This window comes from Parambassis ranga, chromosome 20 (assembly GCF_900634625.1).
Source record: "Parambassis ranga chromosome 20, fParRan2.1, whole genome shotgun sequence".
Lineage (NCBI taxonomy): Eukaryota > Metazoa > Chordata > Actinopteri > Ambassidae > Parambassis > Parambassis ranga.
The window spans coordinates 9673447-9686919 of NC_041040.1; the positions used below are offsets into that span (position 1 = coordinate 9673447).

Below are 13473 nucleotides of genomic sequence, written 5' to 3' on the forward strand. Positions count from 1 at the left end.
GGGCAGAAAGCACAGGAAAGAAGGAAGATCTTTTATTTCTAGAACACACACAGAAACCAATTTGTAGGGTTGAAATTATTCTCGTCAATAGCACCGGCTGCAGCTTTCAAGCTAATTAGAAACTTCATTGAAACAGCAATAACAAGTTAATTATGTTGCAGGGATATTAAAGTCGTGTATTCCCTTCTTCCATCACCCCTCCCTGCTCTCACGTATCCTGTGATGCTCCTCCACGCTGCTTACTTCTAAGTTCTCAGGAAGATCTGTGAACCAACCGCAGACTTTATTGTTCATTTATCTCTCTGCTGGTGAAGAGAAGCTTTCAGGATCATTGTGGGGCTTTTATCCATGACTAAAAACAACAGCTTTCTAGATGACAGGTTTCTTTAATATGTGTGGGAGTGTGATTTCTGTGAGCAAATATGGTGGACTCAGTGGTTTTGGAACAGAGCTCACACATTTGCTGCATCAGTATCCCAGCTGGTGTTTTGAACAGCATTATCTTGTCCTTTTTTGTGGTCATCCTATTCATTGTGTTATGCTTTGAGTTCCGGAGTTTCTGTACCATTTTCAAACCACAAGAGGGAGCCACTGAACTTCCAAATTTGCCATCCTTTAGCCAGCCTTTCTCCACGATCTTGTGTACTCTACTTAATGTGCTGATGCAGGTCTTAGTCTGGGTCTCTCTAAAATGCTGTGGTCAGGAGATTTAAAATGCAGATGCTAATAAATTATCTCTCCACCCCCCCCCTCTCCCCCCCTCTCTGTTTATCTCATCTAAGTTGGATCATTATCCTCCAGTGAGCTACAGCCTCCCGGAAGCCTCGGACACACAGTTCAACCTTGTCAAGACGCTGTTCTTGGGTAAAGTCTATGGTGAGTATGTCACCTCATCTGATCTTTTAAATACTTTCTGAGCACAGTAGGCTTCTCTGTATCATGATCTGCACCCTCTAATTAAATGCAAAGTTAAACTCTTTTATATAGAGCACGCTGGTTTTAAATTGTTTTCTTAAATACATATCTGAACATCTCTAACTCAGGAATAGAAAGGACACAAAGACACAACTTCTTTTTTTCTCTGAGACAACAGTACTTCTATATTTTGTCCACTAGATGACCTCAGAGGCCTACAGAGGGTGCAGTGCATGAGTCTAGTCTCCATCTAAGATAAGATAAGATAAGATAAGACTCTATTAATTATTTTTCCTAGTATAAGTGTCAGTATAAATCCAAATCAGAAGTACAGTAAGCAGTATGACTGAGCATGCATGTGTTGCATGGCTGTAATATAAGAGATTATATGTTATATGCAGGATTAGGTGTTTCAGGGTACAAATTAAGATCTTCACAACTTTTAAAGATCAAAAATCCAGTTTTTCACTCTGACCATCTCAGAAAATATCATAAATGGATGAATAAATGAAGTGTAGGACTATTATTATGTTGCATTAGACATTAGACATGTAGGTAAATACAGTTGTTTGTCTGTGTATGTATGGTGGATTCTCACCCATTAGAGAAAACACTGCTGCTTTATCAGCAGTGCTGAAGCTGATGAAATGTGGCGCGTCATCCTCTGGATCTGTTTATGTTTTCCCACTGGACCTATAACACCTTAGGCACTAATTGTCCTAATTATCCCCTATCATCAATACCCACTTACCTTATTTAGATTATCTGAAGCAATAGCTGTGTCTTTACTGGTTTTATCAGCCTCTGTAAATGGCTTGTAATATACTGTTGTTCCACCCTTCTCTGCTCTATTCTATCCTATTCTCCTTCTCCCTTTCTTTCTTTTCGCCTCATCTCTTTTGTCCTCTAACACAAGTGCAGAGAAAGTCAGTGAGGTTGAAGTAATGGCTCAGTTCACTTACCAGCCTGAAAGTATCGACTGCTGCACACACCACCAGAACCTCAGGGAATACAATGTCATGCACACACACCCACACATGAAGCAGAGGCACTGTGAACCACGGCCATCCATCTTTACCTAACTAACCCAGCCCAGATGCTTTAAGGACAAGCAGGCCAAAGTCATCTCACATGCCAAAACATCCCTAACTTCATCATTTTGTTATATGCTCCCTTACATCTAATTGACTTTGTGAAAGGAAATGTTTACAAAGCAGTAAATATAAAAGCCAAAAACAGAGGAAGGAAAAAGAGGAAGAACAAAGGGATGACAGAGGTATTGTGATGAGAATGACTGAAGTAGAGGAAGGAATGCAGGGAGAACAAACGCTGGCATTCTGCACGTCTCATCAGATCTGCTCCATTTCTGTGTTTGGACCGCAGAGACAAGAGAGACGCTGTCAGAAAGCTGAGCTATCAGATTCTCTATTTCTGGGAGAAAGAGACCCTGTGTTTGATACAGCACACACACACACATACTGCTCACAGCGACGTCTCCTCTGTCACCTCGCAGTCTGCTGATTGTGGGATGGGATTAACCGGCTTGGATAACGATGCAAGAGATAAAATAGGTAGTGAGACACACAGGAAGCTGTGCACAGACAGCCAAGAACCTTTGAAGTCATTCATAAAAATGAGGCTTTCGTCACAGAACATGTGCACCTCCTCCAAACCTGTTAATTATTATAATATATTTAATTATATAATATTATTCAGCTCACATATTGTTCATACATTGTATTTCAGCCCTTCTTTATTTGATTTTTAGATGACAAATAATATAAATACCAGCTGACCTCTAAAGTAATGGAATATTTTCCATTTATTTAATTCACATTAGACACCATTAAAAAGCATGTTTTTCTAGTTGTTTTATGAGTTTTCCTCCCTTTAAAAACATTTCAGCATGATGTCTGTTTGGTTTGTGGTACAAAAGCACTGTTTATCTGCTTTTATGAAATTGTCATCAATCAGCTGCTGGTGTAGTAATCTCAGGTTCAGGCTCCTGAGATGTGGAGTGTTTGCTGCCAAGGGTAATAGTGCTAAAGTGGTATTGATCATGAGGCACAGGGATGATTCAGCACATGCTCTACATTTCTGTAATTGTTGTAGTATTCTGCGTGTGTATGAGGGTAACTGTATCCTTACATCCGTGCTTAACAAGAGTGTGGTTATTGTTGTAGTGTAGTTTTTGTTCTTCTCATGCTGTGGGGACATCAACACGACTCATTCCTTTCTCATTCCATTGCTTTCAGGTTAGGGTTAAGCAAGCTGTGGTTATGGTGAGACACTGAGTGTGTGTGAGCGTGTGTGACTGTGGTCGGATGATTTATTGCGGATGGGTCTAGATCTCTGCATCCCAGTGGAATGGATGGGGGAGATGAGTCATACATCAGCCTGAGCAGCAGGCATGCTCCTAACCCTGTCCTCTGTGCCACAAATCTGTCAAGTGTGTGTGTGTGTGTGTGTGTGTGTGTGCGTGTGTCTCCGAGGGAATAGATTTAGAGCCGAAGGCAGAGAGCAGGTGATAGAAATAGTGACACTGTGAAAGTGCTATCAGACAGAGATGATTGTAGCCCCGTGGGCTGGTTGTAAAGGACGAAAAGAAAAATTAGATTTCTCTCTTTCAGTTGTATTTGCCTTTGCCTCTCTTCTTGTGTTAACTCTGTACACACACATCTGATGTGCGGATCCCTCCAGAGACCCTTCAATTATTTTACATCAGCTTTAGGTAACACCAGGTGTAATCTCTTTATTGTGTGAAGGACTGTGAGGCATAATAGCTGTCTTTTCTCAGGTCATGCTTTTTTTTTCTTTTCACCCTCTGGCAACCTTTTTCAGCAGGGTTTATTATACATTAGTGTCTTTTCCGCAACATCCACCTTAAGCAACCTGCCTCATCTAATGAAAAACTCCTCACTCAGCCTGCATCTCTTCTTCACTTTAGTGCTGGGCTAGGAAAAAGTGAAGCATACATATTCATTTAGTGGTTTATGTACTTTAAAACATAATCACAAAAAAACCTTAGATGGTCGATCTGTAGTAAAGTTTTGGATCACAGCAGCAGTTTAGACTAAATAAATAAATAATGTTCAGCTGGACAGCCTCCAGTGAAATGAATTGCACCTCACCTGACATCTTGCAGCAGGATGAGAAGAGCTCCACCGCATTAATAAATCATTTCACAGGCCTGCTGTCCTGCTGATGATGATTTTTACTTTAAGGTTTTTCTGAGGATTCAGCACCCAACCATACACACTGGGGCAGAGCACTCTGTATAACCATAACTAATTAACCACATACACTTGCTGACTGTTTTCTGCAGAGCGTGTCATGATGAAGTTTAATCAATCTCCTCCCTTTTCCAGTCAACCTGTCGATGCCTGCCTTTATGCTGTGACCTTTACATTCAGAGACACAAGACGGCCTGACTCTGATTAAAGCGCTGATGAACCCTGATGTCAGACGAGGCTGATAACAATGATTGGTTTCTCTTATCTGTCTCCCAGCATTATATCTATCTTAATGGTAATTCTGTAATCTCTGCAGTCGTATCTGAAGGTGGTCACTGCTTTGTGTGTGTGTGTGTGTGTGTGTGTGTGTGTGTGTGTGTGTGTGTGTGTGTGTGTGTGTGTGTGTGTGTGTGTGTGTGTGTGTGTGTGTGTGTGTGTGTGTGTGTGTGTGTGTGTGTGTGTGTGTGTGTGTGTATGACATCATGCTATCTTGCCTGGCTATTACCACCAGTTGTACTTTAAACTGACGAGTCCTGATCCGTGTCTGTCCAGGCTCCAGGTTTTCTCCAGATGCTGTGTCAGAGTGGGGGTGGGACTGCAGTGCAGAGAGAGAGCAGGAGGGATAGAGCGAGGTAGACAAACACAGAGAGAGAGAGAGAGAGAGATGCTCAGTAGTGTGGTTCTGTGTTAAGAGAGAAAAACACGTCAAAGACGAGGAGAGGAAAAAGGTTTGCCTCACAAACTGTTTGCAGACACTGACACAAACTCCACATAGGTAACTATGCATGTGTGTATACTTGTGTGTCTCTTTTTGTGTTAGTGCATGCCAAGGATTCACTGTGAGCATGAACCTGTAAATTGAATTTGCTGCAGAGGCAAAGAGGTAGATCTCTTCTGTTTCATGCTCATTTTATGCTTTTGAATTCTAAAGGTAATCCTTACTGCTGGATTAACTGGATTGCAGGCAATTTACACAGAGCCGTGGTGTGTGTCTGAGTCAGAGAAATGAAGCGTCACAGAGAGTGTGATATTAATTATTTTCCAGGTTTGTTTGCTGGTGCGTGTCTGTTATGTCTGTGTTTTTGGCTTGGTGTCTGCAGAGCCTGCCATCCTGATGAAGGGGGAAGCTAGAGGTGCCACAGATATAGACCTGTGTGTGTGTGTGTGTGTGTGTGGGTTGTGCATGTGCACTCACAGCTAAGTGTTGTGACTGCAGGTGTGTTTTCCTTACGTAAAAGTAACACTTTTACATCCTCCTTTCTCTTCACCTCCTTCACTTCTGTGTGTTCTGTTACCTACCTTCATAATATTATATATTGTTAGTATATAGGCTATTGTATTTATTTCAGTTTGGTTCAATTCAATATTCTTTAGACATCCCTGTTACACTCAAGTTTGAGGACTAAATATCAAATTTTTCTCAAACTTTACATTAAAGTAAATCATATGATCACTGCCTCTGTGGTACATCCAGCTGTGGCCAACAACCAGCCACTGTGAAAGTGTGTGTCTGCCTTCCATATTTGTTCTTGTGTTACAAAGGGTGTGGTGGTTGGATTCACATTAATATTCTTTTGATGTGTCTCACATGCATCACACTTTCATTACCCGCCTCCCTTCCTTTTTCCTTCTTCTTTTCACCCCATATATCAGCTTCCATTTGTTGCTATGGCAACTGCACTTGATCTGCTCTCCCCACCCACACCATGTGAACACCCATATTTTTGTCACCCCCATTTCTTCCCCTCAGCCTCCAGAGACCCATGATCTCTCTCTCTCTCTCATCCTTTCTCCTTTCTCCTTCTCTTATGTCTCTCACCCCCCCCCCCAGCTCCACTAGGACAGACAACCTCACCCACTCTCTGTTCTCTCTCCATCTTTTTTTTTCCCCCCATCCAACTTCTTTTTTGTCACCCACAAACCTTTTCCTCACAGATTTATATGTATGCTGCCCTACCTTTCTGAATTATTCATGTGATGTCACTAGTCACCTTGGTGACACAACACCAGACGGTGAAATCCCCTCATCACCATGCCGACCTTGTTGCTGCTGAGAATAAGTGTTTGGATTTCTGATGGGGTCTCAATGGGACAAAAACAACCCAGCATCTATGTATTATATATGATGTTACATTTCATTATTGCAATGTCAAACCAAGCGGATTAGTCTCCTCCTCCTTAGTGTCCTTTAATTGTGATTGGTGTGTGAAGAGCTGTTGCTTTGTGTACTTGCACATGTTTTATTGATTAGTCTAGAAAGCTGCTTAAGACACCACCAGGGAAAGCAAGAGGGGGGATTAGAAGCAACAACTGCAATGTGTGGTGATATTGTTCGTTTGTTTGTACATTAGTCTTGTTAAGTACTTTGAGATGAACAAATAATTCATAATAATAACTTCTTGTAACTTTGTGAGAGTTTCTTTCTTCACTGTTAACTTCATAAATTATTACCCGACAAATTTATTGGGCTGCATTAAAAATGTATCCTTATATCTTTCCTTAAATGCATTTAATGCCATCAAGGCCTCTTATCGGTGACAACAGTTCATATAAAATGTGTGTCGTCTGTGAGGAATTGATGCTATTTTAACTACAAACATGCTGCTTTTAAAGGGAAGCTTGTCTACTATTTAAAATGTGCATTGTATTATATGCAAAGCAGCCTGTTATACTCCCAACAGGGAGCCCATTAGTATTCACACACAGACCTCTGCAGTGATCAACACATGTTGAGGCATACAGGAGAGAGAAAAGGAGAGACCTGGTGTTATCAGTACGCTGCTCTCTTACTGTAGTACTGTCTACTACTGTAGTATATCATACAAACCCACACATATGTAAATTCATATATACACACCATTTACACCAAATCTAAAGATGTGAAGGGGCTGGTTCTCCAGTGTCCTTGTCAAGAGTTGACCAGTGACCCATTGGACATGTGATGCTGAGCTGTAGTTCAGTTTGACCTGTGCTCTCATACAACACAGCATCAATGCCTCCTATCCTGAATCTAAAGATAACAACAGAATTGCAGCGCCTGTATCAAGTGTACTCTATACACACAGTGTAAAGTGTCTGTGGGAGGGCTGGTCAGATGATAAATACATATAAGACTCAGAGCTCTATTCCTGGCAGCACAATCAATAGTATACAAACACACACACACACACACACACACACACACACTTGTATTAGACCCATCAAAATGGAATAAAGAGCGAGAATTACATTATGAGCCATGTCCAGATACTCAGAACCCCCGTCATCTAACGTTCATTAAATAAACACACATGTGCGCACATGCTGCACTGTAGTTAGTCATCCCTTGTTTGTATTCATCTGTGGGATAGTCCAAACGCTGCCTTCTGGGTGTGGTGCTGAGTCGTGCCGCAGCAGAGCAGCCATGCATGTGAAAATTCAAACCTGGCTCAGTCTACAGAGTTCATATGAAGGAGAAAAATCATTTGCAGCTCCGCTATGAAAGAGTTTCTCTTGGAATCAGTCCAGGTTTGTGCCTGAGTTTGTTTTATGCACCTGTTACATTATATCTATGCTGAAGTGTAGGCGTTGGAAGAGTCTTTAATCATTTCGTTTGCTGCCTGCAGTCTGTCTCCTTTGATGTGTATGAGTGTGACTGTGTACTCATGTTGTGTTTATACAGTTAGACTGCAGGGATTCAACTTTTTGAGGGGACAAAAAACAAGACCCTATTATGTCAGGTTTGTTATAAAGATACTTGGGAATTGTTGCCCATATTTCTTTGACAAATTATGTTTTCCATAAATGTTTAAGAGTTTAACATAGACAAACAATGGGAATGAATCCAAATTGATTTAATAATTTTAGATTGTTTCTAATGAATAACTCAAAGTCAAATGGTTTCTAAAAGAACAAGTAACTGCCCAACACCTTTCTTCAAAGCTCCAAATAAGTGTCAGCAAAAATCAATATTTGCCAACACTGAAAAATATGCTGTGTGCAGCCTACAAACAGGCCATCTAATCCTCAGATTGAGCAGCAAAATTGGACCAGCTGGACTGAGTTCAGCCGGCCATCTGCAGCAGCTCAGGCAGTGCTTTATGTGCGAGTCTGTGTATTGAAGTAATTCTCTTTGAAAAAACAAAGAGAGGGAGACTGTGAGGCGGAGATATAAGTACTGCGCAAATTGCTGCATTTGAACAGGAACATCTAAATTTGTCTGGATTGCCATGGCAATAAGTGGAGGTAATTTGTCCTCTCTTCAAACTGACGGTAATTGTCAATTGTCAAGTTATTTCTGTCAAGAGGTAAGAAGTCAAGTTTTGTTAGTAGCACTATATATATATATATATATATATATATATATATATATATATACTTCTATCACATTAAATTAATATCAGATATGGATGGATGATTGGAACTAGTAACACCACAGGCTACTGCTGCTCCCTTTTTTAGTAACCTACTGTGCTACATCTCTTGAACAGGACACTGAAAAACAGAAAAGCGCTGTGACAGTGGTGGGGAGGGGGGATTCATTATTCATCCTATAATTTGACATTAGAGGTCAGTGTGCTCCTGCTCTGCTTCCTACCTCCTCCTTCTGTTCCTCCTTGACAGTATCCTGTAGACTAATATGTACAATCTGGGTGTTGTAAGGATGCAGAATATCAGTGCATCAGCAAAATGTGTGCCTGCTGGTGCCTCAGTGTAAGTTCTCTGTGTCCGTCCCCACTTTCTTTCTGCCTACTCTCAGTGTCTGTTAATGGGTTCTGCATAAGTTCATTATTGCTGCTTAAACAATACATGATGGCACGATTAAGACAATAACTAATGATCCAAGCTTCTTTCTAATTCTGTGTCTCTGTGCAGAAACTGGACACGTAGACCCGGTCCTCATCGAGCGCTACAACACACCGGGTTTCATCGGGTGTCTGTCACGGGTTCAGTTCAACGGAGTCGCCCCACTCAAGTCTGCTCTAAGAACAACCACACAAACTCAGGCCACACCAGCAGCCGGTCAGCCAGACAAACATCCTGCAGCTGCCTCACCTGTGTCTTATCAGGGCAAACTGGTGGAATCCAACTGTGGGGCGTCACCTCTCACCATCCCGCCAATGTCTGCTGCAACAGATCCCTGGCATCTGGACAACACAGGTGGGTTATTACCCCAGCAAGATGTTGCAGTCAGTGCCTCCTCCTTCCCTTTAATGCTACAAAAAATCATTATCGTGCTCTGCACTTCTGTGTGAAAGCACCATGCATGCAGTTCAGGCAATTTGGTCAAGCATGAAGAATTTCTATTTACAGAACAGCCACCCAGAGGCAGAATCCTACATGGGTTCACGTGTGTCTCTGAGTGAATTTTCTGCTCCATCTTCCTCTCTGTGGGCTGATAACCCTTAGTCTGGTTCTTTTAAAACCTTTCACATCTTTTCTAGTTTTAACTCTAATGTGGTCAATGGCAATGAATCACCTCCAGACATTATGACATCCTTAAGAGCTTCAGCTGTTAAGCAAATGTTTGCATGATACCATGCTAAGCTAAGTCAGTTTTAGGTAGACTACACATATACTGTATAAACATCAATATGTTATCAGCACTATTATTGTTAGCATTTTTGCATGCTAATGTTAGCATTGTTTTATAGCACTAATCCCAAAAAGCCACTCACATGGATGTGAAGTGTGTGTGATGCTCTGTTACCATACTCACACACAACAAATGCACTTACCTACTCAGTATTTGTCTATGTTTGTCTATGTTTGAAATGTAGCCAGTTACAATACAACATACAACAATGCAACATATCTAATGTTGAATAGCAGTGTTTAGCATTTTGAGCATCAGTGTTCTTGAAGCAGCCTCAGGCTCTCTGCCAAACGGGCCTTTGGGAACATTGAACTCTCTAAGATTGATCCAGTCCATTGATCTGGGGTATAGGTCCAAATTCACAGCCAGCTTTTCACCATCCATCCACTGAAAGCATTAGTATTTATTTTACTTTACATCGTCTATAGAAAGTTCTGATCTATAATTCATCCAGATCTCTCTCCATCTCTCATTTCTAATGATCATTGTCTGGCTTCCAATTGATTTTTTTTCTCACTCTCTTCTGTTTCATAGATATAGATAAGGTGTTTTTCAAACACATGCAGGCAGCTAACAGCCTAAGCGCTCTCTTGCTGTATGTACTGAAGCCTTCCATTTCCCACTCCTTTTGTCCCCTTATGGCCTCCTCTTCACAGTCTTACTCATGTTCTCGACTTCCCAGGAGAACCATGGGTAATACAGTCAGCAACAGAAATAGCTGACAGCTCATTCCGGGGTGATGTTTGGTGGGACAGTATGTCTGTATGCACAGAACTACTGCATATCCATCTTCGCTTCTGAGAAAAATTGCAACCGAGGAAGAGAGTGCAGTCTGTTGCTGGACCTCTCAGCCAGACATCACTCATGTACAATCTGTTTTTGCACATCCAAGGAGGAGTATCAACAGTAGTTGATGGGTGCTGACATTGGAGTTGAAAACTTCTTCACTTCTGATGGATCTTTAATAAAATACATGAAACACTGCAGCATTGCGTTAACCTCTTAAACGTATCCCCTTAAGATAATTATATTGATTGTTTAGATCTTTTTCTGTCTCTCTTCAGATGCAGAGTTCCCCTTCAATGAGGAGAGAGTGATTCCTGATGGAGTCAACAGGGACTCCGCCATCATTGGAGGTATTATGTTATCCAATGTGAAGTAAGGTTTAAAATTCAACATTCTGTGAATGTGAACCTTTATGTTGAATGGTCTAGTTTGATTGGGTGTCTTCACCTCTTCATTTACTCCCCCTGTCTGAGACAAAAATACAGCCCTGTACCTTTAAATATTGGCCAAAGTGGTCAATTTTGAATGGCTTTTTATTATGAATCAACTAGTTATTGACTTAAAGTGATTTACTTGCAGCAGGAACGGTCGCAGCAGTTATTAAAATAGTTCAGTAACATGTACTTGATGTCTGTTTCTACTCAAGGAATCATTGCGGTGGTGATCTTCACCATCTTATGCACGCTGGTGTTCCTGATCCGCTACATGTTCCGTCACAAAGGCACCTACCACACCAATGAGGCCAAGGGCAGCGGAGAGTCTGCCGGAGAATCGGCAGACACGGCCATCATCGGCACCGACAACCCAGAGACCATCGATGAATCAAAGAAGGAGTGGTTCATCTAACAGTCACCAATAAGACTCTGAGCAGGAAGAGTCACACCACTTGTTGCCACAGCGATGGAGGGAGTTTAATTGAATGACCAATCACAGGAAAGATGGAGGATTGGATAACAGGACAATAATCTCCCAGAGATGACGTGTACAGAAATCTTTTATGTTGTTTTTGTTGTTTTGTTTTTTTTTATATATATCCAGAATATTAGACCGAGGGACACTTACTCAGCAGAGCACAGCTATGAGAGACTGTACATGTATATACTAACCGCTTGTCCTTCTTTGTATTGTGCTTGGGAGTTTTCAGGAGTCCTTTGAATACTGTATATGACAAATAATTATACTTACTGGGTCGTGTGATAGAAAAGATTTATTGCCAGTCCCTGTTGCGTTTTGTTTTTATATTTTAACAAAAATCTTATATCAAAAACGATCAGATCAACATGCCAAACTTTCGACTTTATTTTTCAAGCTGTGGATGCACCAGTCTGTCAACACTCATATCGAATGATGTGCCACTTATATTGTGGTCACACAGAGTTGAATATAGATGCCAAACGTCACTTTGTAAATATTTTGTGTTGTTTTCTCTTTTTTTTCTCAAAAGATTTATTCAGAGTCCAGTGACATATTGAGAAATGTCATGTCTATAATTAATACAGTGATATCATATCAGAGTGTGTCTGTCCATTGCATTATATATATATATATATATATATGTGTGTGTGTGTGTGTGTGTGTGTGTGTGTGAAATACATTTTATGTTGAAATCTTATGACATTCGATTGTATGAGACATTCCTTTCTGTGGAAGGGCAGAGAAGTGTTTCTCAGTGCATGATGGGAAGTCATGACACTCCATGATTTGTTTCGCTCATAGAGGCAGCTTCTTTTTTTTTTGAATGGGTGGAACCATGAGCCTTTACTCATTCAGACTATAGCAGTCGGTTTGTTTCTTTGCCAAACACTTGAGTCTTATGTCAGAGTTTTAAAATACATGTTTGTATTTGATTTTTTTTGTTGCATATTCTTACATCTTAGACTAACATTGGGCTGCAGGTGTACAGCACGTGCATGAATCTGTGCGTATATGCATAGCTCAAAGTGCCAGAAGAAACAACTTGACTGCCTAACAACTTGACTGACAATTAAAGGTACAATTTGAAAATTTCATTCTAGGAAACTGCTACTCACAGGTGTAATGTATGTTTTTCTTTAATTTCTGCGGCATATGGTCATTGATGTGTTTGTATACTACAGCCAGTAACTGCTCTCCCGTCTTTAGGTTCAAACATGCAAGCTAACGGCAGTATACAGTCCATCTGTGCAGCGAGACATCTTGAACTTAATGTCATAGCTGTAATTCCAACTGTTTTTTTTCTTAAAAGCCACCAAAATGTACCTTTAATGAGTTTTACTGATGCACAAAGTTCCATTGTGTTAAGAGGCCGAAGCAGCATGACACAAAAAAAGACAAAAAAAAATCAGAACAGCCCCTGGGACGAGGTTAAGATGATAATTGGCTTACTAACCCATTGTGCCTTGAAGGTGTTGAGCCATTTCGCCTTGCCCCAGCACCACATAATGCTACAAAACATACCTACTGCTGCATGAAATCTCAGTTTTCATGTGTGTATTTTTTTGTGTTTTCTGATTTGAATGGTGCTTTTTAACCCACAAATGTTGATGAAGATTCTCAGTCATCCAGGTCATCATACGTAGAGAAGGTTGAAGCAAGGCGTCTGGACTTGTAGAGTTTTCTAGAAGACGTTTCGCTGCTCATCCAAGCAGCTTCATCAGTTCTGATGAAGAACTGATGAAGCTCATCCAAGCAGCTTCATCAGTTCTGATGAAGAACTGATGAAGCTGCTTGGATGAGCAGCGAAACGTCTTCTAGAAAACTCTACAAGTCCAGACGCCTTGCTTCAACCTTCTCTACTTAACCCACAAATCTTAATCAAAGCTCAATTTTGAATTGGAAGTAAATTTCTCTTTTATTATGCAGCTATAGGCTTTTATGAGCTGAACACTATTATACAACGCACAGAAAGACAACACAAACATGGTTGATAAGGCATGAGTTCATTCAGATGCAGGAGCAAAATGTTGCTGACTCTTGACCGCTGAG

The 13473-nt window shown here is 40.9% G+C and overlaps 1 protein-coding gene across 1 annotated transcript in view; it reads left to right on the forward strand.

The window, feature by feature from the left end:
- cntnap2a (contactin associated protein 2a) overlaps positions 1–13052 on the forward strand; it is a 137987-nt gene extending 124935 nt beyond the window's left edge. The window contains exons 22-25 of the mRNA XM_028433048.1: positions 783–876; positions 9003–9287; positions 10788–10859; positions 11156–13052. Coding sequence (XP_028288849.1) covers positions 783–876; positions 9003–9287; positions 10788–10859; positions 11156–11355 — 651 coding nt within the window. The 3' untranslated portion in view covers positions 11356–13052. The remainder of the gene's footprint in view (positions 1–782; positions 877–9002; positions 9288–10787; positions 10860–11155) is intronic.
- Positions 13053–13473: the final 421 nt, after the last annotated feature.